The sequence below is a fragment of the Brassica rapa genome, chromosome A09, assembly GCF_000309985.2.
Source record: "Brassica rapa cultivar Chiifu-401-42 chromosome A09, CAAS_Brap_v3.01, whole genome shotgun sequence".
NCBI lineage: Eukaryota > Viridiplantae > Streptophyta > Magnoliopsida > Brassicales > Brassicaceae > Brassica > Brassica rapa.
This window is the reverse complement of record NC_024803.2, coordinates 13,367,952-13,390,465: the sequence shown is the minus strand read 5'-3', so window position 1 is coordinate 13,390,465 and position 22,514 is coordinate 13,367,952. Positions and strand designations below refer to the sequence as shown.

The 22,514-nt window shown below is 37.3% G+C and overlaps 3 protein-coding genes across 5 annotated transcripts; 1 reads left to right on the top strand and 2 right to left on the bottom strand.

Annotated features, from left to right (window-relative positions):
- Window positions 1–505: 505 nt before the first annotated feature.
- LOC103839171 (vacuolar protein sorting-associated protein 2 homolog 2) lies at window positions 506–4,165 on the bottom strand. Of its 2 annotated transcripts, XM_009115660.3 has the most exons (10): window positions 3,856–4,157; window positions 3,498–3,542; window positions 3,189–3,223; window positions 3,060–3,110; window positions 2,856–2,960; window positions 1,417–1,488; window positions 1,252–1,323; window positions 1,057–1,173; window positions 871–950; window positions 506–789 (listed from the first exon to the last, which is right to left on the bottom strand). In XM_009115660.3, the coding sequence occupies exons 1-10, from the start codon at window positions 3,887–3,889 to the stop codon at window positions 729–731; spliced, it is 672 nt and encodes a 223-aa protein (XP_009113908.1). In that variant the 5' UTR covers window positions 3,890–4,157; the 3' UTR covers window positions 506–728. The 2 variants fall into 2 exon arrangements, with proteins under 2 accessions (XP_009113908.1, XP_018509730.1); XM_018654214.2 differs by lacking the exon at window positions 3,060–3,110 and having other exon boundaries at window positions 3,856–4,165.
- A 528-nt stretch (window positions 4,166–4,693) lies between these two features.
- Window positions 4,694–5,234, top strand: LOC103839172. Its single transcript, XM_009115661.3, has one exon. It carries the CDS (start codon window positions 4,711–4,713, stop codon window positions 5,065–5,067), a length of 357 nt encoding a protein of 118 aa, XP_009113909.1. The 5' UTR covers window positions 4,694–4,710; the 3' UTR covers window positions 5,068–5,234.
- Window positions 5,235–5,292: 58 nt separating this feature from the next.
- LOC103839173 (putative UDP-arabinose 4-epimerase 4) lies at window positions 5,293–8,265 on the bottom strand. 2 transcript variants are annotated; one of them, XM_009115662.3, is made up of 11 exons: window positions 7,712–8,265; window positions 7,452–7,557; window positions 7,230–7,354; window positions 7,019–7,132; window positions 6,826–6,933; window positions 6,651–6,742; window positions 6,415–6,556; window positions 6,242–6,336; window positions 6,019–6,148; window positions 5,802–5,946; window positions 5,293–5,674 (listed from the first exon to the last, which is right to left on the bottom strand). In XM_009115662.3, exons 2-11 carry the CDS (start codon window positions 7,510–7,512, stop codon window positions 5,448–5,450), a joined length of 1,239 nt encoding a protein of 412 aa, XP_009113910.1. In that variant the 5' UTR covers window positions 7,513–7,557; window positions 7,712–8,265; the 3' UTR covers window positions 5,293–5,447. The 2 variants fall into 2 exon arrangements, with proteins under 2 accessions (XP_009113910.1, XP_009113911.1); XM_009115663.3 differs by lacking the exon at window positions 7,712–8,265 and having other exon boundaries at window positions 7,433–7,557.
- Between the last annotated feature and the right edge of the window lie 14,249 nt (window positions 8,266–22,514).

Genomic DNA, 22,514 nt, shown 5'->3' with positions numbered 1-22,514 from the left:
ACTAAAAATCCAAACAAATCCATTCAAATCCATTATAAAATCAAATATATTAGTAAATCCGTACGATTGAATAACACTTGATTTGTTATAGAATTTATGAATCATTAAACCAATAACACCTGATTTTAATACAGATTTGAAAATCACAGAACTAATAACACTAGATTTAGTTCGGATTTTCAAATCCATTAAGATACAACAACCAATAACCCCTATTAATCTTTGAATTTAGTTTCTAAAAGTAAAACTCTATTTTAGTTTTAAATAATTGTATTAGTATTCAGTTTTATGGTTTTGATATATATTTTGATCACATGTGTGAGAGTAAACTCTGAACATGTGTTAACAAATGACTCATTAGATTTAAACCATACTTCAAAGATATACAAAGTTGAAAGAACTGCGCCATATTTCTAGATTGAGTTGACTCACTAACATAGGTATGCCTCACATAAATATTATAGAAACTGAAATTGTGTATTATTATATGATCTAGGGACGGTAATAAGTTAGTTGTCACAAAGATGACGTGATTACCACAATCTCTGTCACACTGAAAGCTTATTCACTTAAACATAGAGAATGATTTTGGAGAAACAAATTTTGCACGAGAAAGGGTTGATATGAGTTTCAGCAGAGATTTATTTATACAGAGATGACACGCAACAAAAAAAAGGGAAGCTGTTCCTTTTCCTTTAATCATACATGATGATGCATAAAGCTGACTCTCAGATTCTTCGCAGTGAAGCCAACCTCTTCTCAAGCTCATCCACTTCACTTGATTCAGAGCTGCAAGTTTATAAATTTATGCAAAGAGTTTTCTTCAGTAGAACTCACAGTGACCATTCATGTGATCAACATCGTCATTACCTGTTGCTGTTGGTAGTAGTTGCAGGAGGAGGAGGAGCTGCGGTTTTTGTAGCGATCCGACCTTTTGGAGCTGAAGATAACTGTTTCAAACAAATGAAACAGAGAGACACATTTTTTAGTTTTTGACTCTAAACCTGAGAAAAGAGACGAAAGAAAGATACCACCCTTGGCAGAGAGAAAGCTGACCTGAGATGCAACTCCAACACCAATCTCATCAAGAACTTGGTTAGTGAGGTCTTCTGTTTCTTCTTCAGCCTCATCTTTGTCAAGCGTTTCATCAATTGCCTCTGACATCATCTCTATCTGCAACACACAACAAACACATCAAGTAACATTTGATTGCCTGATAGAAAGAATCTAAAGAGATGTATTTGTTATTACCGTCATGTCTAGCTGTGCAGACTGTTTCTGGAAATCCTTAATCACTTTGGCTTGTTTCGTTGGTGCCATTTGCTGAAAATATAAAGTTTAGCGTCGTTATTAATTACAATATAAAAGCCGCTTAGTATACTGAGCATTAAGACCAAAAATAGTAAGCATTATTACCTTGTTCATTGCAACCATAGCTTTGGTTGCACCTTTCATACCAGAAGAAATGGAAGTGCTGGCATAGAGAGCCTAACCAAGAAAGACAGTGATTATCTAATATATTAAAACAGAAGTCATGACTTCTTTTCATGTGTGATTTTTTTTAGTTTGGACCATTCCTAGAAAATATCATATTTTACATAACTTTATTATTATATCTTTTAATATTTTTATCTTTTATTTGAAATACAAATGAATATATTTAAAATGTTCTAACAAAATCTTTTTAAAATCTTCTTAGAATCTTTTTAAATTTACTTTCAAAAATTAGTTAGTTTTAATTTAAATTATCATAAAATATAATTAGAAATTAAAATTGAATATAGTTTTGGTTTAAAACGAAAAATTTAAATAAAATGAAATTAATTAATTTCAAAAATACATTTACTAATAGTTTTTAAAGATTTTGCTAGAAATAAATATTTATTTCTATTTTAATTTTTTTTCAAATTTGTTTTCTAATAAAATAAAAATCATTATTTTTTTATGAGTGATATTTTTATTTGGACAATCATTTAAATTTTCTATTAAATGTATATCACTAATGCTAATATATATAATATTTTTAACTACGTTAATCATAATATCTTTTATATTTTTTAATCTTTTTAAAAAATTTAAAATTCTAACAAATCTCTTGAAAAAGATTATAATAAGATCTTAATTGTCATAAATTGAATATAAATATTTTCAACTAATTTAGTAATTAGTAATGAAATGTTACTAAAAGAATAAAATTCTATCCTATTTTATCAATTTTATAATAATATCTATCATTTTAAAATAAAAACGTTATATTGAACAAAATATGATAAAATTATTTTAAATTGATAAGTTAACATATTTTATTTTCATAAATATAAAATATTTATGCTAAAAATATAATATGTTGGTAGAACGGGTTAATATTAGTAAACTATATAATACATGTATAAAAATTTATCTTATCTTAAACTTTTTAATATACAATAATTTATTATATAAAATTAATAAACATTAAAAGTTACTAAAACATTTAGCGATTTGAATTATGGATCATGATTATAATAAATTAAATACAAAATTGTTTTCATATATGTTGTTTCATGCATTAAAAAAATTAGTTTAGTAATCAAACGCAAATTCAATAGGACAAATATATAATAAGCAACATATATGTGATGATTTTAATTTACAGCATGAAAACTATAAAATTATTATATTTGGCATAATTATACAAACATTTAAATATGTGAGTAACATTAAAAATATATAATAATTATGTAAAACAAATATATATATATATAAATGTGAAAATATATACCCGCACGGTTGTGCGGGTGGAAATCTAGTTATTATTATTTCTAATCGAACTATTAGTTTAGCTGATGTTTGAATTTAGAGGAAGCAAACCTAACCTGTGTGTGAGTCGTTACACCTCTGATTTGAGCACGGCTTCCCTGTAAGTTTGTAATCTGTTGCCTCAATCTTACAAGTTGACGTGCTAAAATCTTTGTCGCCGCCTATCCAAACATGTTTTAATGAAGAAAAAAATCAACAATAAAGAAAGAAACTTAGAAGAAGAAGGACATAAAGCTAGTAAAAGGGGAAAATCTAGTTGCCTCGTTTCCAGTTTTAGCAGTTTTTTTGATTTCAGCAACTAGTCTCTTCTCCTGATTGTGAAGTGAACAATGTCAATATAACCGTAAGAAAACTCATGTCCACTACACTATATATATGATGTTATTTACCTCCAGCTGAAGAGATGAAATCTCTCGCTCGATACCTGCCACGCCATTCGAATATCATTAAAACATTGAGCTCAAAAGCCTAGCTTTTTTTTTTTTGGCTTATTGGTTTGTTTAGAACACATAACAGAGAGGTAAAATCTAGCAACAATATTCAAAAGCAGTGATTAATCAGAAGAACTTATCATGTAGCTTAAGGCTAGACTCTAGAAACAACCCTATCAGCACTTTTACTAGCAGCTAGCAGCAATGAAGTTATAGGTTAGATTTAGATTAAGATTCACTTAAGAGGATGGTGGAACCTATACGTACCTCGTGTAGCCACAGACATTTCTCTCTTACTGGTGCGAAGAGCATCTGCAGAAAAAATATCACAACTTTTCTATTGAATCAAAACAAGTATTGCAAAACTAGTTTCCTTTTTTTTTTTGAGCTCTCATGCAATTACACATCTAACTTTGAGGAATCATATAACCAATTATGGAAAACAAGAACCCATATAAATTCACACATACCCACACCCAAAGATTCAATTTTGACCACAAAGAACGATTAAAGGTGCCAACTTTTTTTCAGATCAACAGAAAGTAATAACCATTCTTTCCAATTTGGCAGATGCAGAAGAAAAATTTCAGAGAGACAATGGTGGTAAAGTTTTGAGCTTTTTTACCTTTGGGAGTAGCCTTCTTCCTGAAAATGTTCATGGCGATTATCTTCTCACAGTCCTTCAGAAAAAAGGCAAAAAGTTTTGTACTACTACTTTTCTTCTTCTTCTTCTTCTTCTTCTCTCTCTCTATATATGTTTGTGAGTGTGAATGTGTTTGTATGGAAGAGCGTGCTCAGCTTAATACAATAATCAAACCGATACTTTGGAACTAGCCGTTACAGACTCCAGATCTACCTAATATTCCTTCTTTATCCACCGTTATTTGTTTTCCATTCTACCCTTTTTTTTTTTTTGTATGTTATGGAAACCGACAAAGACTCTGACTAGTCTAGAAACATATTGCTCTGATAATGCTAAAAAAAAAATGAATGGAACAAATGTACTTACACAACTTTTTGATAATGTGTAACTTGAAGTTGTGTAAGTATTAACCAGAAAAAAATGTATTATGATAATGTGGCTTATATGATCAGAGCCGTGTTCCGGTTTGAGCTTATACCAGTTTAGAGTCTACTTGTTATTCCGGTTATTACATCTATCTTGGCCCGTAAGCCGTAATGGTAGACATGAATCGATCAGATTGTGTAAGCATTTGACCATTTCCCTTTTCTGTTACATTGCTAACTAAACTAGAAGCTTGATCCTTGTCCACCAATCTGAATATCAATACCCATAAATCATCTCTCATGGTCATACTCAAGTCATGAAGCTTTAGTTCGAAAACTGGTTTAGGTGAGAAGTAGAAGCCCAACGTTAATTACACCACCATTTTTTCTCATCTAATACATCCCTTCTCCAGTCTCATTTTCACTGCTTATAAATGAACCCCCATAAACACACAGAAATCACAAAGCAACAATGACAAAGAACTCAAAGGCTTCTTCTCTATGTCTACTACTCCTCCTCATCCTCGTCTTCTCTCTCAGTTCTCAACCAGCACTCTCCTTTCGTGCCCCAAAACCGCAATCACAACCAACATCACCTCAAACCATAATCGATGATTCGTCTTCAATGGGCAAGATCGACCATGCAAAATCCATGATTGCTGATTTCTTCAGCCACAAGTTTCCACTAAAGAGCTGGCCTATCCCCAAGTACCCACCGTTCACATTGGTTAACCCTAATATTCAAACAAACCCTTCTGGAGCTCAAGAGGAATCAGAGAAGTTACCTTCTTCCCCAGTCAAAGCCAACAAAGATGGAGGAAACGCCTAAATGTAGCATTTTACTAGTATGTTGTCAAATATATCTATGGTCTTACATTTCTTAAAAATAAAAGATAAAAAGTAGCTTTAACAATGTGTCCTGTGTTTCTAAACAATACGTTTTGTTGAGTTGGAAAATACAATATATAGTTGTGTTAGCAACATATTGTTAGTTCCCTATGCTCTTACAGAATTTTTTTTGAATGATAACTAACCGGCCGTTTCAAACCTATTATGTTCCGCAATTCCACTAGTAAGTACATAACCAGTCACAATATATATTTTCTGTATAATATATAAAATACCTCAAAACATTATGCAAATTCATGAAATGAAACTTTAAGAAAACAAAACAATAAAATTTTACAGGTGGTGTTATTTTCTCTGTTTTTAGTAAGAAGCATATCCATGAGGATGAATCTTTTGCCACCTCCAAGCAACTTGAAGACTATTCTGAAGATTTGTGTATTGAGCAGTCCAGTTCAAGTCTCTCAAAATCTTTGTCGGATCACTATATACCTCTGCGTAATCTCCTGGTCGTCGGGGTAGGAAGTCTACTTTGATCTCAGCTCCTGTTGCCTTCTTACACGCCTCCACAAATTCTTTAACCGATCTTCCTGTTTAACCAAAACAATGAACGGTTAATGTAATAGTTAGACGAATCCTCTTCTTGATCACTACATGAAACTTGGAGGCGCTTAAAACTAGAGTTTGTTTTTCCAATGAAAATGTTTTAGTCAAGACCTTTTCCGGTTCCAACATTGTAGATACCGACTTTACGAGGCTGAGCTTTTTGGAGAGCCTTCACGTGAGCATCCACAAGGTCAGTAACATCTATATAGTCTCTAATGCAAGTCCCGTCCGATGTTTTGTAGTCCGTTCCTTTGACCTATCACAAACCATATCATGTAAAGGTTTTTGCAAATGAATAAAATATTGTATACATGTTGAACTTTTTTACTTGTAGTCCGGGAATGAAACCGCGAGCTGCATCAAAACAAGCATCGGATATCCGTCCTTGCTCACGAAGCTCCGGTCTTGGAGCTTCTCCTAGTCTCCCTCCTGGATCTGAACCGATCACATTGAAGTATCTGCAAGTTCATAACATTCATTAACATTTGCATCATTGTTTCATTGACCATAGAGTATAAAAAAGGCTCAAGAAAGTACTCTATGAACCAAACCTTAAGATCATAACCGCCATGTCGGAGTTCTTAGAGAAATCCAAGATCATATCCTCTGCCATCTTTTTAGCTTTTCCATAAGGATTTATCGGGACCTAAATAATATGTTTTTCATCAAAAATGTGTATGAAATTAATATAATTAATGACGCAAGATTAAGGGAAATTATTTACCTGTGGAGTATCTTCAGTAATGGGCATTTTTTCAGGCTCTCCATAAGTAGCACAAGTGCTAGAGTATATCAGTTTCTTCACTTTATGTCTAGCCATAGCTTCAAGAACTCCTAATGTATTTGATGTAATGTTATGGTAGTATCTACAACAATCAACCATCAACATCAAATTGAGACCACTAAAACATATTCTTGAAGTGATGTGTAAAACTGTATATGGAAGAATGAAATCTGTACTTTAGAGGATAAAGAGTGCTTTCTCCAACATAAGCCACCGCAGCAAAATGCATCACAGCGTCAAAGGCGTTCTCTGAGAAGATTTTCTCGACCTAAAATTTCATCTATTAAGAACCAAAACCAAAACTTCTATGCTTGAAAGGTTAACCAGGATCAAAGGTTATAAAAACCATACAGCTGCGGGATCTCCGAGATCAGCGTAAATGAACTGAAGTCTTCCAGTTTGTGGGAACAATCCCTGTAAAACCTTAACCGCGCCAAGATTCCCACGGGAAAGATTGTCCTGTTGAGATATCAAAAATTCAAAGGTCATCAAGAAGTTCTTGAAATTTTGAAACTAGTATTCAGTAGAAAGACTTAATAGTTACCACAATGGTTACGCGGTATGAATCCTTAAGCAGCCTTAAAGCCGCATGTGAACCGATATAGCCAGCTCCACCAGTGACTAACACATGAGTCACTCCTTCCTCTCTTTGAGAAAACTGAAAGCAAATGCAATAAACCACAGAAAAACAAATATTAACGAAATATAAAATTTGTTAAGTTTTTTTTTTTAGTATGATGAGTTGATGGAGATACCACGCTCGGTGATGTGAAGCTTGAAGATCGACTGATCACAATGATAGCTAAGATTACTAGAGAAGCTAATAAGAGAAGCTTTCCCAGTAGATTGTTCTTTGTTTTGGGTTCTAAGTAATCCATATCTGCATTTAGAAAAGGAAAAAGAAAACCAAAATCAGAAGCCTCTTTTCTCTGAAACATGGAACGATGAAAAAAAAAACCTGTTAATAGTCTATCTACCTCCTACAGACAAAGGTCTTGAGCTTCTTCGTTGATTTCTGACTCCAAACAAAGTTAGCATTGAAAGACTTCAAAATTGCTCTGTTTCTCAAACAGAGACTTGAGACTAAAGCCAAAAAAATGAGTGAAAACATGATAACAGAGTGGACAAAAAAATTGATGATCTTAAAAGATTAAGCTATATATATAATCGTCGGAATAATACATACAGAGATATTTTACAAAAAAAAAAAAAAATACATAGAGAGAGATCTGTTCACCTGATACTTGTGAGAAGACAAGAAACAAGAGGAAGGCTTTGAAAGATGGTTAGAATGCGTAACGCGCGATGTTTATTAACACAGTGTGAGAGAAACTCGTGTAAGAGAGAGTGATGAAGAGAGAGAGAGAATATATGACGACAGAAGAAGAGGAGGAAGAAGACGACGAAACTCAAGAGAGGAAACGTGAACTGCAAAACGAGGGCACGACTACGACCTAGCCGCGACTCTCTTTCTCTATCGCTGCGGTTACGTTTTTTTTTTATATTAAAATAAATGGTTTAAAAATAGGAAATCATTTTTAATTTTTTATCTTCTTTTCTAACAATACTTTTATTTTATTTGTTTGGACTAATATTTCACGGCCTTAAATATTTTATCTCCTTACATGTGTAAATGTTTAAATCAAATTTCATTACAAGCTTTACATCCATGAACATGTCATCATCTAATATGGAGGGATTGAGGCAATTGGAAATATTTTCGTTGACTTTGAAACATGACACTATTATGATATTTTTTTCATAAATGCGCAAATATTTTATAACAAAAAAGCTCTTGTACTATTTCAACTTTTATAATCTACTTATTTTAAATTACTTTTCAAAATAGAAACAGTATCTGCTAGAGTTGTTTCTTTTCAAGGCCACCTAACCTAAGGCCGATCGATTATTTAGGTTTTATAAACGTAGAGTGTCTACGTAACCCATTGTTTAATCAAAGCAACCAAGAGTTGTGAACATTTCTTTAAGAAACTTTTAAAATAATTTCACTACAAGTAATTTTTTTTTTTTGGAACACAGACTACAAGTAATTTAATAAATCAAATAATTATAAGTATGATCTTTGTCAAAAATAATAATTATTATTATAATATGATACAAATAATTGATCATAAAATAGGTGCGGCTGCTTAGTTGTAGCGATTGCCCAACTATATCTAACGTGTTTAGCCATCGTGGTCAAATCAAATGATTTGATCCCTCCTTATTTTTGTCAACTTCATTTTGCATATACTTTTTCTTTCATGCATATACGGGACTTCTAATTTTGATCCAAGGGCATGATTAATCCATATCTCTTAGCCGGAGTTTTTAACTCATGATTTGATATTTTTTTTCTTTTTTTTACATTTTTCATGTAAGAAACGGTTTTTATATCTCTTATTTAACAGACAGTTCTTAGTTTTTCTTAATTAAAATGTAAAAAAAGCTAAAACCGTCTTTTAGCCGAATCTAAAAACCCTAGTTAAAAAACTGAGGTTAATCATGATCTAAGTAAGTAAAGTGTAAACGCTTATTTTAATCCTTTTTGACAAAAGAGAATACAAAAGGCTTCGATTAGTGAGAAAAATGTTTCTATTTTCATGCTAATTCAAAAGAAGATGAAACAAACAGAGTCTATATACTCTTTCTGTTTCTAAATAATGCATGTTCTACCATTTTTATTTGTTTCCAAAAGATAAATGTATTAGATTTTTTTATGTATTTTTAATAATAAATTTTAAATTTAAAAAATGTTAATTGACAATTTTGAATTTATTGAATCACTATTGCTTTGAATTTGTGGGAAATTTTTTATAATTTTATAAATTAATGCATTGACAGTTAAATATTAATTTTCATTATTTATAAAAAATCTAATACATGTATTATTTAAAAGCAGAGGAAATATTTTACATATAGGGATCATTTATCGGTAAACCTCATGAATGTAAAAGATATAAAGTTACAAAATCCCTACTTGCTCTTTAATTGGTAATGATGCTTTTAAAATATACACTTGTGACAAAATTCCTAAATATACATATATATATAATACCATTAGGTTGATTGATCATACGTACTGTTCTTGCGCATTCTTGGGAATAATTATGTAATCAGAAATTAAAATTATGTTTGTTGGATTCAAATCTATGTACGCAGAAGTTTCAATATATCATATATTTACAATATTGTTGTGCAATTTGTTCATTATTGGTGACAATTCCATATATAACTAACTTGGTGTTTTCCTGCACCATGTGCAGTGATAAATTTTTTAAAAGTTAAATTATATTTAAAATGAAATTTATTAATATTATATATTTTATTATTTTTGACTAATATTTAATATAAAGTTGATTATTTAAGCATAAAATTAAGAAAAAATGATTTTTTTTATTTTAAATTACATTTAATAATATATATGTAATATATTTAAAATTCGAATCTTATATAATTTTTTATCTATTTATTTTGGTTAAATATATTAAATCAAATTGTATAAAATTGCTAAAAATCATATAGATTAAAAATTATAACTAAACAATATTTATAAAATTTGTAGATATCTAAAAGAAACTAATGAAATTACGATTAACAATTTATTAAATTTTTTAAAAAGATGTAGAAAATTTTGAAAATATTAGTAATAAAAATTGTATAATTATAAAAATACAATTAAATAATTTATTTCGAAATTTATAATGCATATTTCAATATATTTATTTTAGTGATGATTTATGAATTATTACCATATTTTTGTTAAACTTCTTAAATATAAATCAACATTAAATGTAATGTATTAGTTATTGTCATCTTCTATAAATTTTACCAAAAATATATTTGGGTAAAAAATGTGATTGTCCATGTCATATTAACTATAAGTCATGTCATCAATCTTGTTAGTCATGTCATCATTTATTTTGTAAAAATGATTGTAAAAGGATATGTGGCAAAATCACTTCACAAATATAGTCTAGGAGATGAATTTGTAGGTTTGACCACCCCCCTTCCCCGAAAAAAAAACTAATGGATTTGTCTTCTTATTAACATTTCAAATATGCCTATGCTGGAAAGTGCACAACCACCATTTGCACCGGCAACAATTTTAATGTGAACTAGATGATAATCCGCACTTTGTGCGGAATGAAAATATAAAAAAAAATTGCATTTATATTTTACTTCATTATTTCAACTTTATGTGTTGGTTATATTCTTATATTAGGTTTGTATTATTTGAGTTGTGATTTGTTATATATAACATATTTTTGAGTCTTATCTAAAATAAAAATGGTGATATTTTATATGGACATTTAAAATTTAAAAAGAAACTACGGGCTAATTAGATAATAACATTATTTGAAATATTGATTGTCCAAATTTAAGCCTTCTAGTTCGGTAATAGGATAGAGTATATTATTACTTTATGCAGATAATCAGATCTTACGTGCACACAAAATTTAACATTTAAATTAAATATACCACCATATTTCATATATTCCATATTTTAACAAATATAAATACTATGGATGTTTTAAAGATTACCCTGAAATTCGTGAGATTTATATCATAACGAAAGACATAATAAAAACTCATTAAAAAGCAATCTTTTTTGTCAACCAAAAAGCAGTCTTTCTTTATACCTTTCTTTTTCCGTATATTTTGATTTCTATTGTCCATTAATATAAACTTTACAGCTAAAGTTTATATGTTAATGGAATAGATACATAGGAGGTTAAAACACCCATTTCTACAAACTTGGTTAAGGATTCAAAGTTATATAGCACGAACAATTGCTCAAAATATCAGAAATATTCGAAAAGATTCAATTAGACTAATGTAACAATGAACAATTATGAAGATCAGTTATATTTTCAATACATGAATCATAGTGATCATAGTCATACATCACGAACAATAGTCACAAATATAATTGATGTTAGGAGTTTTCAAGGCTCCTAAGACAAATGCTGTAGTATAAATGATTGTCGAACCAGTTCTGAGAGATACTAAAGCACCGAGAATGCAAGTAATCACTTAATCTAAGTGCAACCAATGATTTAGATGGGTTTTTAACTATGACTAATTAATAGGAATAACTAAACGATACTTTCTTAACTATTGGAAAAGAGAACTCATGGATATAGGGATTAGACATCGGGTGATCAAGCCTCGAACTAAAGATGGCAAACGATCAATCAATCTATTAACCTTAAGCTTAGACACAATCCTAAACAAACTCTATGTCTAGATGAATGTTCATTTACTTAACACAATTCAAGCATCAAATGTCTTTGGTTGAATATATGAAAGCAATCATTACTAACAAGTCTATTAGCTATCTTAGCATCTTTAACAACAAATGTCTTTGGCAAGGTATGCTAAAAGTCTAGGAGAGTTATCTCGGGCATTTCATCGAACACCTTTCGGGTGAGAAATGCCTAAGGATCAACAACTGAGTGGCCAACTCAGAAGATGCTTTATGTTCACTCTACTAGCAAGGCAATATGAATGATCTACACTAAAACATCCTAGTTCTAACCTAATCACCCTTAATCTCCCTAACCCATGAATTCAAAAGGTGATTACTCACTAATCTCCATGATTCCTCTTAAACCCATGGTGGATTTCAGATTAATCATGCAGAGAAACACAAAATATAAATAAGAACACAGAATTTCAATAATAAAACTGATCAATTGATTCAAAGAGATCACTTTCCAAAGGTTTTTGGTGGTTTTTCTAAGAAAAAAAGATGATCCTCCCCCTGGTGGCTTACAGAGTAATAAAACATAGGTTTAGAAAATAAAAACGTGCATAATGAAATGACCAAAATGCCCTTGAGAAAACACAAGTTCGAGCAGAAACAAAACACGGAGCGACCTCAGACTGTCGCTCCGACAAGTCGCTCCAAGCTTCGGGAGCGACCTCGCTGTGTCGCTGCGAGAGGTCGCTCCGGGCTTGTTCTCGCGTCTCCGGGTGGTGAATTCGCGAGCGACTTCTTCCTGTCGCTCTGGGACGTCGCTCCAAGCTTCGGGAGCGACTTCAGCACGTCGCTCTGGAAGGTCGCTCCGAGCTTGTTCTCGCGTCTCCCAGTGATGAAAACGCGAGCGACCTTGCTGTGTCGCTCTGGATGAGTCGCTCCGGGATGTGGTGCACAGCGACCTCATGCCGTCGCTCCGAGAGGTCGCTCCAGCAGTGCTCGTCCAAAGCTCACTCTAATCACCTCCTTTTGAGCTCCAAATGCACTCAAATGTCTCCAGAAACTCCATGTGGTGCTCAGCTACCTGATAGAGACATATGTATGCAAAATGCAACCTAGACATGGCTAAATCCTAAACTATATGATGAAAATGCACATGAATAAATGGATAAAACAATGTAAATATGCAAGATATCAACTCCCCCAAACTTGTTCTTTTACTTGTCCTCAAGTGAACTTTCTAGAACTTGCAAGGAGAGAGGTTTGAAGGTGGGAGCTCATAGCCAAAAGAAACACAACTAGCAAATATAATTAGCACACTCTCTTATTACACTCTAGCTTCTCTAGGCCTATTCAAATCCTTTTGTCTCTACACTCATCATCAAGCATCCACACATTCAAATCAACCAACTATCACATTCATTAAGCACAAAACATCAGGTGAATTCTTGCAAATGGTCGATTGGTCCAAGTCATTTGGTTGGGTAAGGGAAGGCTTTTATTCAAGTGATTCAAGAGGTTCAAAACATATGATCTTTAAGGTGGTTTACTCTCAAAACAAGTAGCCTTGACATTGCACATAATATATCTAAGAAAGGGACCAACTCATGCATACAATGCTCAATCTCCATTGTTCTACCCTTTTCCCAAACATACAATTACACAATCATTCCCAAATGTCAAACCCAACTCACATCTCTCACCAAAGGATCTTAAGAACTTTAACTCTTCCTTTTTGAAATCTACAAGGGATTTTTCTACAACCTCAAAACATTTCTTAGCTCTTAACAACTTTGCTAGCCCCCTTTTCTTTCTTTTCTCTTTTTTTTTTCGATTTCTTTTCTTTCTTTTTATTTTTTTTTATTTTTTTTAGGTTGGGGGCCAAGACTTTTCAAAACTAGAGCTAGAGGTTCTCTACTTATCCCAGAAAATCAATTCACTTAAGCACAAAGAGTCTATCCATTTTTACTTTTCATTTCTCCCAAATCATGATCACAACACTCGCCCTCCCACCTATAGCTAGACAATAGAGTGTCCAATCTAGCAAAAATGAAGATCAAGCATTGTCGTTCCCGATACTCTCAACATTATGCGCATGTAAGACTTTCCGAAGAAGGCCTCACTCATCAAACAATGAAAGCTTAAAAGGAAGGAAAGGTTTTGGGAGTGGTCTACCACTAGAGTTTGTCAAAAAGATTGGCATAAAAGATGTGACAACTCAAGTGTGTATAGCCATGACTCAGTACACAAAGGACCCTAAGCAAGAAGTATTAAGTTCATTCAGTTCAAATAAGGTTGTAGTTGGCTTCAAAGACTGAGTTTCAGCAATCAACAAGTTTCAAGAAGAGTTTTCAAGGCTCGAAACATACAAGTCTTTTCGAGAGGTGCATGGCTACTCAATGGTGCAACGTAGTGTTCTTTACAAGGCATTTAAAATCATTGCTCCCTATGCAAGTGAATGCAACCTATATGCTCTAGACTCTCCTAATGGTGCAAATGATGCAAACTAAATGAAAAATCCTTTTTTTTTTTTTTTATGCAAATAGGCGTGCAATGCATGACTCAAATGAAACACAATCAAAGCAAACATGATCAAATGCTTGGTACCTCCCCCAAACTTGAGTTACACAGTCTCTGTGTTGTCAAAGAAAGAAGGAGATACCGAGAAGAAAACTAATATGCAGGAATGAAATGATATATACAAGGGAGTGAGAGAAGTACCTCCTATGGATAGTAGGTAGGGGCAGATGCCCCAGCATCGTCGTCGTCAGGAGGGAAGGTGGTGTAGTACCCACCGGATGCTGTACCGGAGCCTCCATACCATGGCTGGCTCTCAACCTCGTCAATCTCGTCCTCACTATCTGAAGAAGCAAGGGATGGGGATTTGTTGCCGGAAGTGGAAGGTTGAGTGGGTGGGTTTCTCCACTTACGCTGAAGCTGCGCAGCAGTGAGGGGGAAACCAAGAGCATCAGGCGGGGGTGGAGGTTGGGGGTTTGAGGTGTTCGCGAAAGCGAAATCAGCTGAGCTACATCCAGCTATTCCTCCCCTAGTTAAAACATCAGCTACTTTCTTCATGAACTTTGCTGAAGTCTTTGCCTGCTTCTTCACGGTCTTGCTGAGTGCCTTGCACTTATCCTTGAGCTTTTCTATCGTTCTGTCCTGAGCTTTGTTCCATCGCTGGAGGCGACCAATGTGGTCATGAGCATCACGGAGAGCTCCAGGAGGAAGGACTCCGTCATGGGGCTTGAAGTAGTAGCGCGGAGGTCCATAAATATGCTCAGGGGTGTCTGCTACAGGTGGTTCAGGTTGCACGGGGACACTCCTTCTCCTTGATGGAGCTGCTTGAATTGGATCGAGAGGCCCGTGTTCTCCAAGAAAGTATTCCTGGGGAATGTTGAAGCTGATAGCTCCAGGTATCTCTAAACTCGTCAGGTTCCGGTTTGGAAGAACCACCTCGACTGGCTTGCCGTACAAGTAGTAGTGGTAGACGTAGTCTTTCCCGTACATCCCACTGAAATAGGTGGCAATCCTCAAGTAGGTGCCATCAATGAACCTAGGCCCCGATGCGTCCTTTCCCAAGGGAACATTCAGAAATTGGAGCAGTGGTGTGATCATTCCGCCTATCCCTATCTTTGGGCGCGAATCAGTGGTGTACCACGCCCAGTCTCTGTAGTGTTCGAGACGGCCCACGAAGAAACTGACCACCCCAAATGTAGCATAGATATCAGTGCTGGGAAGGGGTAACACTCCGGGTTGAGTGTAGGGACGGATAGCAGGGCAGAGCAGTCGCATGTCTTCCTCAGTAACATTACCAGCTTGCTTCCGTGGGTAGAAAGCATGGACTAGCAATGTGTGGAGGTAGCGTACAGACGGGTGTCGGATGTGTGAGTTCTTGTCAGCCCCGGTGGAGTGTCTGTTTCCAGTGATCAACTTCCAAAGCTCTGTGGGAAGGTTTTCACATTTGGGAAGGGAGTGGTCTTCTAGGTCTTGGAACCCCATCACTCTCCCAATGTCTTTGAAGTTCATGTTGTACTCTCTTCCATTGACCTTGAAGCTGATTTTTCCCCATCCTTGCCTCACATGCGCCGTGTCGTGGTAAGTGACCACAAGAGAGGAGAGGAACTGACAAGTGACATCCTTGTAGAAAGGATAAGCCATGGTGAGGAGTTTCGGCATCTTCAAATGCCCCAGCATTGCCTCAATATCAGAGTCTAGACCCAACTCCTTCAGTAGGTTGAGGTCGGCGAACCTTGTTGGAACCCAGGTGACTCCATCCTTCAAATGATCGTACAGCTCCTCTACAGATGGAGTTTTCGCCCTATCTCGATCAACAGCAACCCCTTTGCCCTTTGACATCTTGGCTTTCTTCGTAGGTGCTGGCTCATCATCACTCTCAGTTTCACCTTCCTCATGGGTGGGAACCGCTACACTTTTCCCTGCCCTCTTCTCGTGTTCTTTCGATTTCCTTGCAGCCAACGTCTGTTGTCGCACAGTCCGCTGCGTTCCTGAGCCAGTTGGCTCGCTGGTTAAAGCTTTTCCTCTTTGTGCAAACTCTTGACTTTCGGCTTCTTGCCTCTCAGCTTCCAACCTGCCCTTTGTCTTCTTAACCATTTTCACCTGAAAAGTTACAAACTTGGAAAGGGATAAGTAGATGGAAGTGAAGAAAAAGAAGACTTTGCAAGCGAACATTTTGCAAGAATGAACTTAACAAATGAATTTCTCAGTTTAAACTCAAGTTCAGCACAATGCAACAATGTGACATCTTAACGCATCTAAAACACCCGCAAACACACCCAATTAAGGTCAAATTCAAAATTCCCCAAATCCATGAACCCTAATTTGGCCAAAGTGCAAATTAAACTCAATTTCACCCTTAATTCAACAACCCAACTTGATAGATAAGCTTTCCCTAGTCTATTTCACCACAATCTAGCAAGAAAATGACCAAATTTCGACTTTCAAATTCTAGGGTTCATGGACCTACGAATTTGAATTTAAAAACTCAATACCTTGCTTTGGATGAAAGGAAATGGTGAAAGGGTGGTGAGGAATAGACTACAGGGGCGAAAGCTTGGATTTAGAAACAAGAACTAGTTGATTTGGGTGAGAATTTAGGAAGTTTTGGGAATTTTGGTGGGGGTGAGTTTGGAGAGAGTTTGTGAGTTTGTGAGAGGAGGGGAGAGTGAGAGAGATGAAATCGCTGGGGTTGGGGTAGGTTTAGGGTCGTCTGGTTCGGTTTAGGGTGGTTAGGATCGGTTTACTTGAATTAAACCGGGGTTTAGAGTTAGCAAACTTACCTGAACCGGTGCGGGAGCGACGTGAGGGTCTCGCTGGGAGAGGTCGCTCTCGAGGCGTTTCCTCGCGTCGCGAGTTGATGAAAACGCGAGCGACCTCGGAGTGTCGCTCCAGAAAGCTCGCTCTGAGCTGGAGCGACCTCGAGGTGTCGCTGTGAAATCTCGCTCCGCGTCAGTTCTTGAGTGCCCGTTCCGTCGAAAACGCGAGCGACGTGAGGGTGTCGCTCCCATAATGTCGCTCCCAGCTGGAGCGACCCTTCGACCTCGCTCCGAGACCTCGCTCTGAGGTGATTGTTTTCTCGAGACAACGACGAAACCGCGAGCGACTTCTAGGTGTCGCTCCCATAACCTCGCTCCCAGCTGGAGCGACCTCGAGGTGTCGCTGTGAGACCTCGCTCCCACGCACGACTCCTTCTCAAAACTGAACCGATCAAGTACCTGCATACAACTTCTCTCTCTCCTTTTTTTTTTTTATGCAATAAGATGAGAAATGAAAAACACCAATGCAATATATACAAGGATACGCATGGGACTTCCTCCCAAGTGAGCTTGTTTAAAGTCCCGAGCTTGACTTTGCCTTCCTTTTAGATTAGGCCGGGGTAGGATCAGACAGTGGAGTGGAAACTCCATCTTCCTCTGGTGCATTGGCCATGTAGAGCTTAACCCTTTGTCCATTCACTGTGAAGTCTCTTCCATCAGTGCTCCACAAGACTATTGCTCCATATGGCCTAACCTCCTTGATCTTGAAAGGACCGGACCACCTTGACTTAAGCTTTCCTGGAAACAACTTCAGTCTAGAGTTGTAGAGAAGAACTTGGTCTCCTTCTTTAAACTCTCTCTTCAGGATATTCTTGTCATGGAAAGCTTTAGTCTTTTCCTTGTAGATTCTTGAGTTCTCAAAAGCATCCATTCTTATCTCATCAAGCTCGTGTAGCTGGAAGAGCCTTTTCTCCTTAGCACTCTTGATGTCAAAGTTCAGCAACTTTATTGCCCATAGTGCCTTGTACTCAAGTTCCACTGGCAGATGGCAAGCCTTCCCATACACTAGGTTGAAAGGTGTAGTGCCCAGTGGTGTCTTGTATGCTGTCCTATAAGCCCAAAGTGCATCGTCAAGCTTATTGGACCAATCCTTCCTTGTAATCCCCACAATCTTCTCCAGAATAGATTTGATCTCCCTGTTAGAAATCTCAACTTGTCCACTTGTTTGGGGATGATAAGGAGTTGCCACCTTGTGCTTCACACCGTTCTTTTTGAGAAGTCCCTCAAGCAGTTTGTTAATGAAGTGGGAACCTCCATCACTGATTACAACTCTTGGAACTCCAAACCTTGGGAAGATGATGCTCTTGAACATCTTGATTACAACTCTAGCATCATTGGTGGGGCTTGCTATGGCTTCCACCCATTTGGAGACATAATCAACAGCCACAAGGATATATTTGTTGCCAAAGGATGATGGAAAGGGGCCCATGAAGTCAATACCCCAGACATCAAACACTTCAACTTCAAGGATTGGATTTTGAGGCATCTCATTCCTCTTGGTGATGTTCCCTCTTCTTTGGCAAGAATCACACTTCGAAACAAAGGCTTGTGTATCCTTGAACATGTGTGGCCACCAGAATCCAGCTTGTAATACTTTTGCAACTGTCTTGAAGGTGGCAAAGTGTCCTCCATAGGATGATCCATGACACTGTGCAAGGATCCCATCAATCTCCTCATTTGCAACCACTCTCCTATAAAGCTGATCTTTGCAGAGAATGTAGAGGTAGGGCTCGTCCCAGTAATATCTTTTCACATCCTTGTAGAACTTCTTCTTGGCATAGCCTACAAGATTCAAAGGCTCTCTTCCTGTGGCTAGGTAGTTAACCAAATCAGCATACCAAGGTTCTTTCTCCTCTGTTGCTTTGACCTCTTCCAGCTTCCTACCAGTCTCACAAACTGCTATCACTGCTTCGATAGCCATGATCTGCTCTTCAGGAAGTCCTTCGTCAATTGGGACACCAGACTCTATCCTCAACCTGGATAAATGATCAGCTACTCCATTCTCAACTCCAGGTTTGTCCTTGATCTCCATATCAAACTCTTGGAGCAAAAGGATCCACCTCAAAAGCCTGGGTTTTGCATCTTTCTTGGCTAGAAGGTGTCTCAAGGCAGCATGATCTGTGTAGACAATGACTTTAGACCCAACCAAGTAACTTCTGAACTTCTCGAAGGCAAAAACAATTGCCAGCATCTCCTTCTCTGTTGTGGCATACCTCATTTGAGCATCATTGAGGGTTTGGCTGGCGTAGTAGATCACATGAGTTTTGCCATTTTTCTTCTGCCCCAGAACAGCTCCCACAGCATAGTCACTGGCGTCACACATGATCTCAAAAGGGAGATCCCAATCAGGTGGCTGGACAATTGGGGCACTAACGAGTTCACCTTTCAGCTTCTTGAAAGCTTGTAGACATTCCACATCAAAACTGAAAGTAGCTTCCTTGCACAGCAGCCTGGTCAAAGGTCTAGTGATCATGGAGAAGTCCTTGATGAACCTCCTGTAGAATCCAGCATGACCAAGAAAACTCCGGATGTCTTTCACTGTCTTTGGTTGAGGCAGACCAACCATAACATCGATCTTGGCTTTATCCACCTCAATCCCCTTCTCTGAAATCTTGTGTCCTAGCACAATCCCTTCTTTGACCATGAAGTGACACTTCTCCCAATTCAGCACAAGGTTGGTGTCCTCACATCTCTGTAGGACCCTGCACAAATTTGACAAACAAGCAGAGAACGAAGATCCGTAGACAGAGAAATCATCCATGAATACCTCCACAACATCCTCAATCAGATCAGAGAAAATTGACATCATGCACCTTTGAAAGGTAGCTGGAGCATTACATAGACCAAATGGCATCCTTCGATATGCAAAGGTGCCATAGGGACATGTGAATGTCGTTTTCTCTTGATCATTGGGATGTATGGGGATTTGGAAAAATCCTGAGTACCCATCAAGGAAACAGTAGAATGGGTGATTTGCAAGTCTCTCTAACATCTGATCAATAAATGGTAGTGGAAAATGATCCTTTCTAGATGCAGAGTTTAGTTTTCGGTAATCAATGCACATTCTATGACCTGTGATGGTTCTTGTTGGTATCAGTTCATCGTTGTCATTCTTGATCACAGTGATACCACCTTTCTTTGGTACAACATGCACAGGTGATACCCATTTAGAATCTGAGATAGGGTAAATAACACCAGCATCTAGGAGTTTAAGAATCTCTTTCTTTACAACATCCTTCAGGTTAGGATTTAACCTTCTTTGATGCTCGATAGAAGTCATTGATTCATCCTCAAGATGTATCCTATGCATGCACAAAGAGGGTGATATCCCCTTGATGTCATCTAGTGAGTAACCTATTGCCTTTCTAAATCTTTTAAGTGTTTTCAAAAGTTCAGATAGCTCATTCTCAGTAAGTTCACTACTCACAATGACAGGGTAAGTTTCATTAGGACCAAGGAATGCATACCTTACACCATGGGGAAGAGGTTTAAGCTCCACTTTAGGTGCCTTTAGTTCACTCCAGTCATCCTGCTGGTTGTCCTCTCGTTGAGTGACTGAGACTTGTTGGTGAACCATCTGTGGAAGCTCCTCATACTGGTCCTTACTGACAAACGCCTGGTGTGAATCCAGCATCATCCCATAGGCAGTACTCTCCAGGTTCTCGATCACCTCAGCCTCCTTCTCTACAGTTAAAGCATGCTGTAGAGGGTCCTCTAGTGACAACTCTTCTAGGAGTTCATCAGCAAGGGCATCCATCTCTTCGATGTAGAACACTTGGCCCTGAACTGTTGGCCTCCTCATTACTTCCTTGATGTCGAAATGCAGAACGTGCCCTTTACCCAGATGGAGATCAATCTTGCCTTCTTTCACATTAACTATAGCTCCTGCTGTGGCTAAGAAAGGTCTTCCAAGGATTAAAGGGTCTTGAGCTTCTTCACCCATTTCAAGCACCACAAAGTCTGTAGGGATCTCATAATTTCCAACCATCACTGGGAGGTCCTCTAAGATACCCACAGGGTACTTCACTGAACGATCAGCCAATACCAGAGAAAGTCTACACTTCTTGTACTGAGTGAAACCCAGCTTCTTAGCAACAGATAGGGGCATCAAGCTGACACTAGCTCCCAAATCGCAGAGACATCTATCAAATACCATAGGCCCTAGAGCGCAAGGTAATGTGAAGCATCCAGGATCTTCTAGCTTCTTTGGAATGACCAGCCTCTGAATGATAGCACTGCACTCATGAGTGAGAATCACCATGCCCTCCATCTCTTTCTTCTTTGCAGCTACAGCATCTTTGAGGAACTTGCTGTATTGAGGGATCAGCATGAAAGCATCTATAATGGGCATTGTGACTTGGACTTCACTCATTTGCTTGTCAAACAAAGCTTTGTACTTCTCTAGTAGCTGCCTCTTAAATCGACCTGGGAATGGGAGCTTGGGTTCATAGGCAGGAGGAACAAAAGAGTTCTCACTTGCAGGAGAGACGACTTCACCATCTTTAACTGTTTTCTTCTCTTCTCCAACCTTTCCCTTTCCTTTTGCTTCCACTATCTTTTCCAAGATCTCGTCATTGATCTTCTCATCAACAATCACCACTTCATCATCTATGGTGATGGCAACCCCCTCACTTTGTTTCTCAGCATCCTTGGTGAGAGTTCTCTGAGGTAACTCCTTACCACTTCTAAGAGTGATAGCTTTCATGGTTTCCTTTGGGTTTTGCTCAGATTTACCAGGTAGAGAACCTTGTTGGCGATTTTGTTGAGTGTTCATGGCAGCAAACTGGTTCTCCAAAGCTCTGAACTTGTTGTTGAGCTCATTGTAGCTCCCATCAATCTTTGAGTGAAGATTCTTCAACTCATAGCCAACATGCTTCTCACTTCTTGTTTGAGACTCCAGGATTTGTTTCAGTAGAGCATCAGTGCTGCTGACCTGAGGAGTGGAGGTAGAGGGATTAGATTGTTGTTGGGAAGAATGGTTGCCCTTGTTGTTGAAACCAGGAGGAGGGTTCTGCTGAGGTTGATAACTGCCTTGCTGATTGTTCCGAGGCTGATAACCACTCTGCTGGTTGTTGGAATAGGACTTCTGTTGGTAGTTGTTGTACTGAAAGTTGGGTTCTTTCTTGTACCAGCTACCATTGTTGTTGATGAAACACAGCTCTTCCTGACCTTCCAAACCCTCAACTTCATGGACAACAGCTGGTGTTTCTTGGCTTGGGTTGCCGACAAAGTGCAGCTGCTCTTGGGTAGCTTTATCAGCAAGGAGGATGTCTATCTTATCCTGTAGAGCCTTCAACTCCTTCCTCGTTTGCTTATCCTCAGTTCTACTGCTTCTGTCGTGGTCTCCACTGTAGACTGCATCACTCTTAACCATGTTGTCAACCAGCTCCTCTGCATCCTCCTCAGTTCGCCCCAAGAAGAACCCATTACTAGCTGTATCCAGTCTGGCTCTGTACTTAGGTAGAGCACCACGGTAGAATGTGCTCAGCAAACTCTCCTTAGAG

Bases quoted from the DNA above. Each gene is read 5' to 3' on its own strand.
- LOC103839171 (XM_009115660.3), bottom strand. From the start codon at position 3,889: ATGAACATTTTCAGGAAGAAGGCTACTCCCAAAG. The intron at 2,961-3,059 runs GCAACTAGATTT...ATGTTTGGATAG, and splicing joins CTGCTAAAACTGGAAACGAG to GCGGCGACAAAGATTTTAGC. The intron at 790-870 runs GTAATGACGATG...ATAAACTTGCAG, and splicing joins ACTACTACCAACAGCAACAG to CTCTGAATCAAGTGAAGTGG.
- LOC103839172 (XM_009115661.3), top strand. From the start codon at position 4,711: ATGACAAAGAACTCAAAGGCTTCTTCTCTATGTCTACTACTCCTCCTC.
- LOC103839173 (XM_009115662.3), bottom strand. From the start codon at position 7,512: ATGCTAACTTTGTTTGGAGTCAGAAATCAACGAAGAAGCTCAAGACCT. The intron at 6,934-7,018 runs GTAACTATTAAG...ATATCTCAACAG, and splicing joins CATACCGCGTAACCATTGTG to GACAATCTTTCCCGTGGGAA. The intron at 6,743-6,825 runs GTATGGTTTTTA...ATGAAATTTTAG, and splicing joins ATCTCGGAGATCCCGCAGCT to GTCGAGAAAATCTTCTCAGA.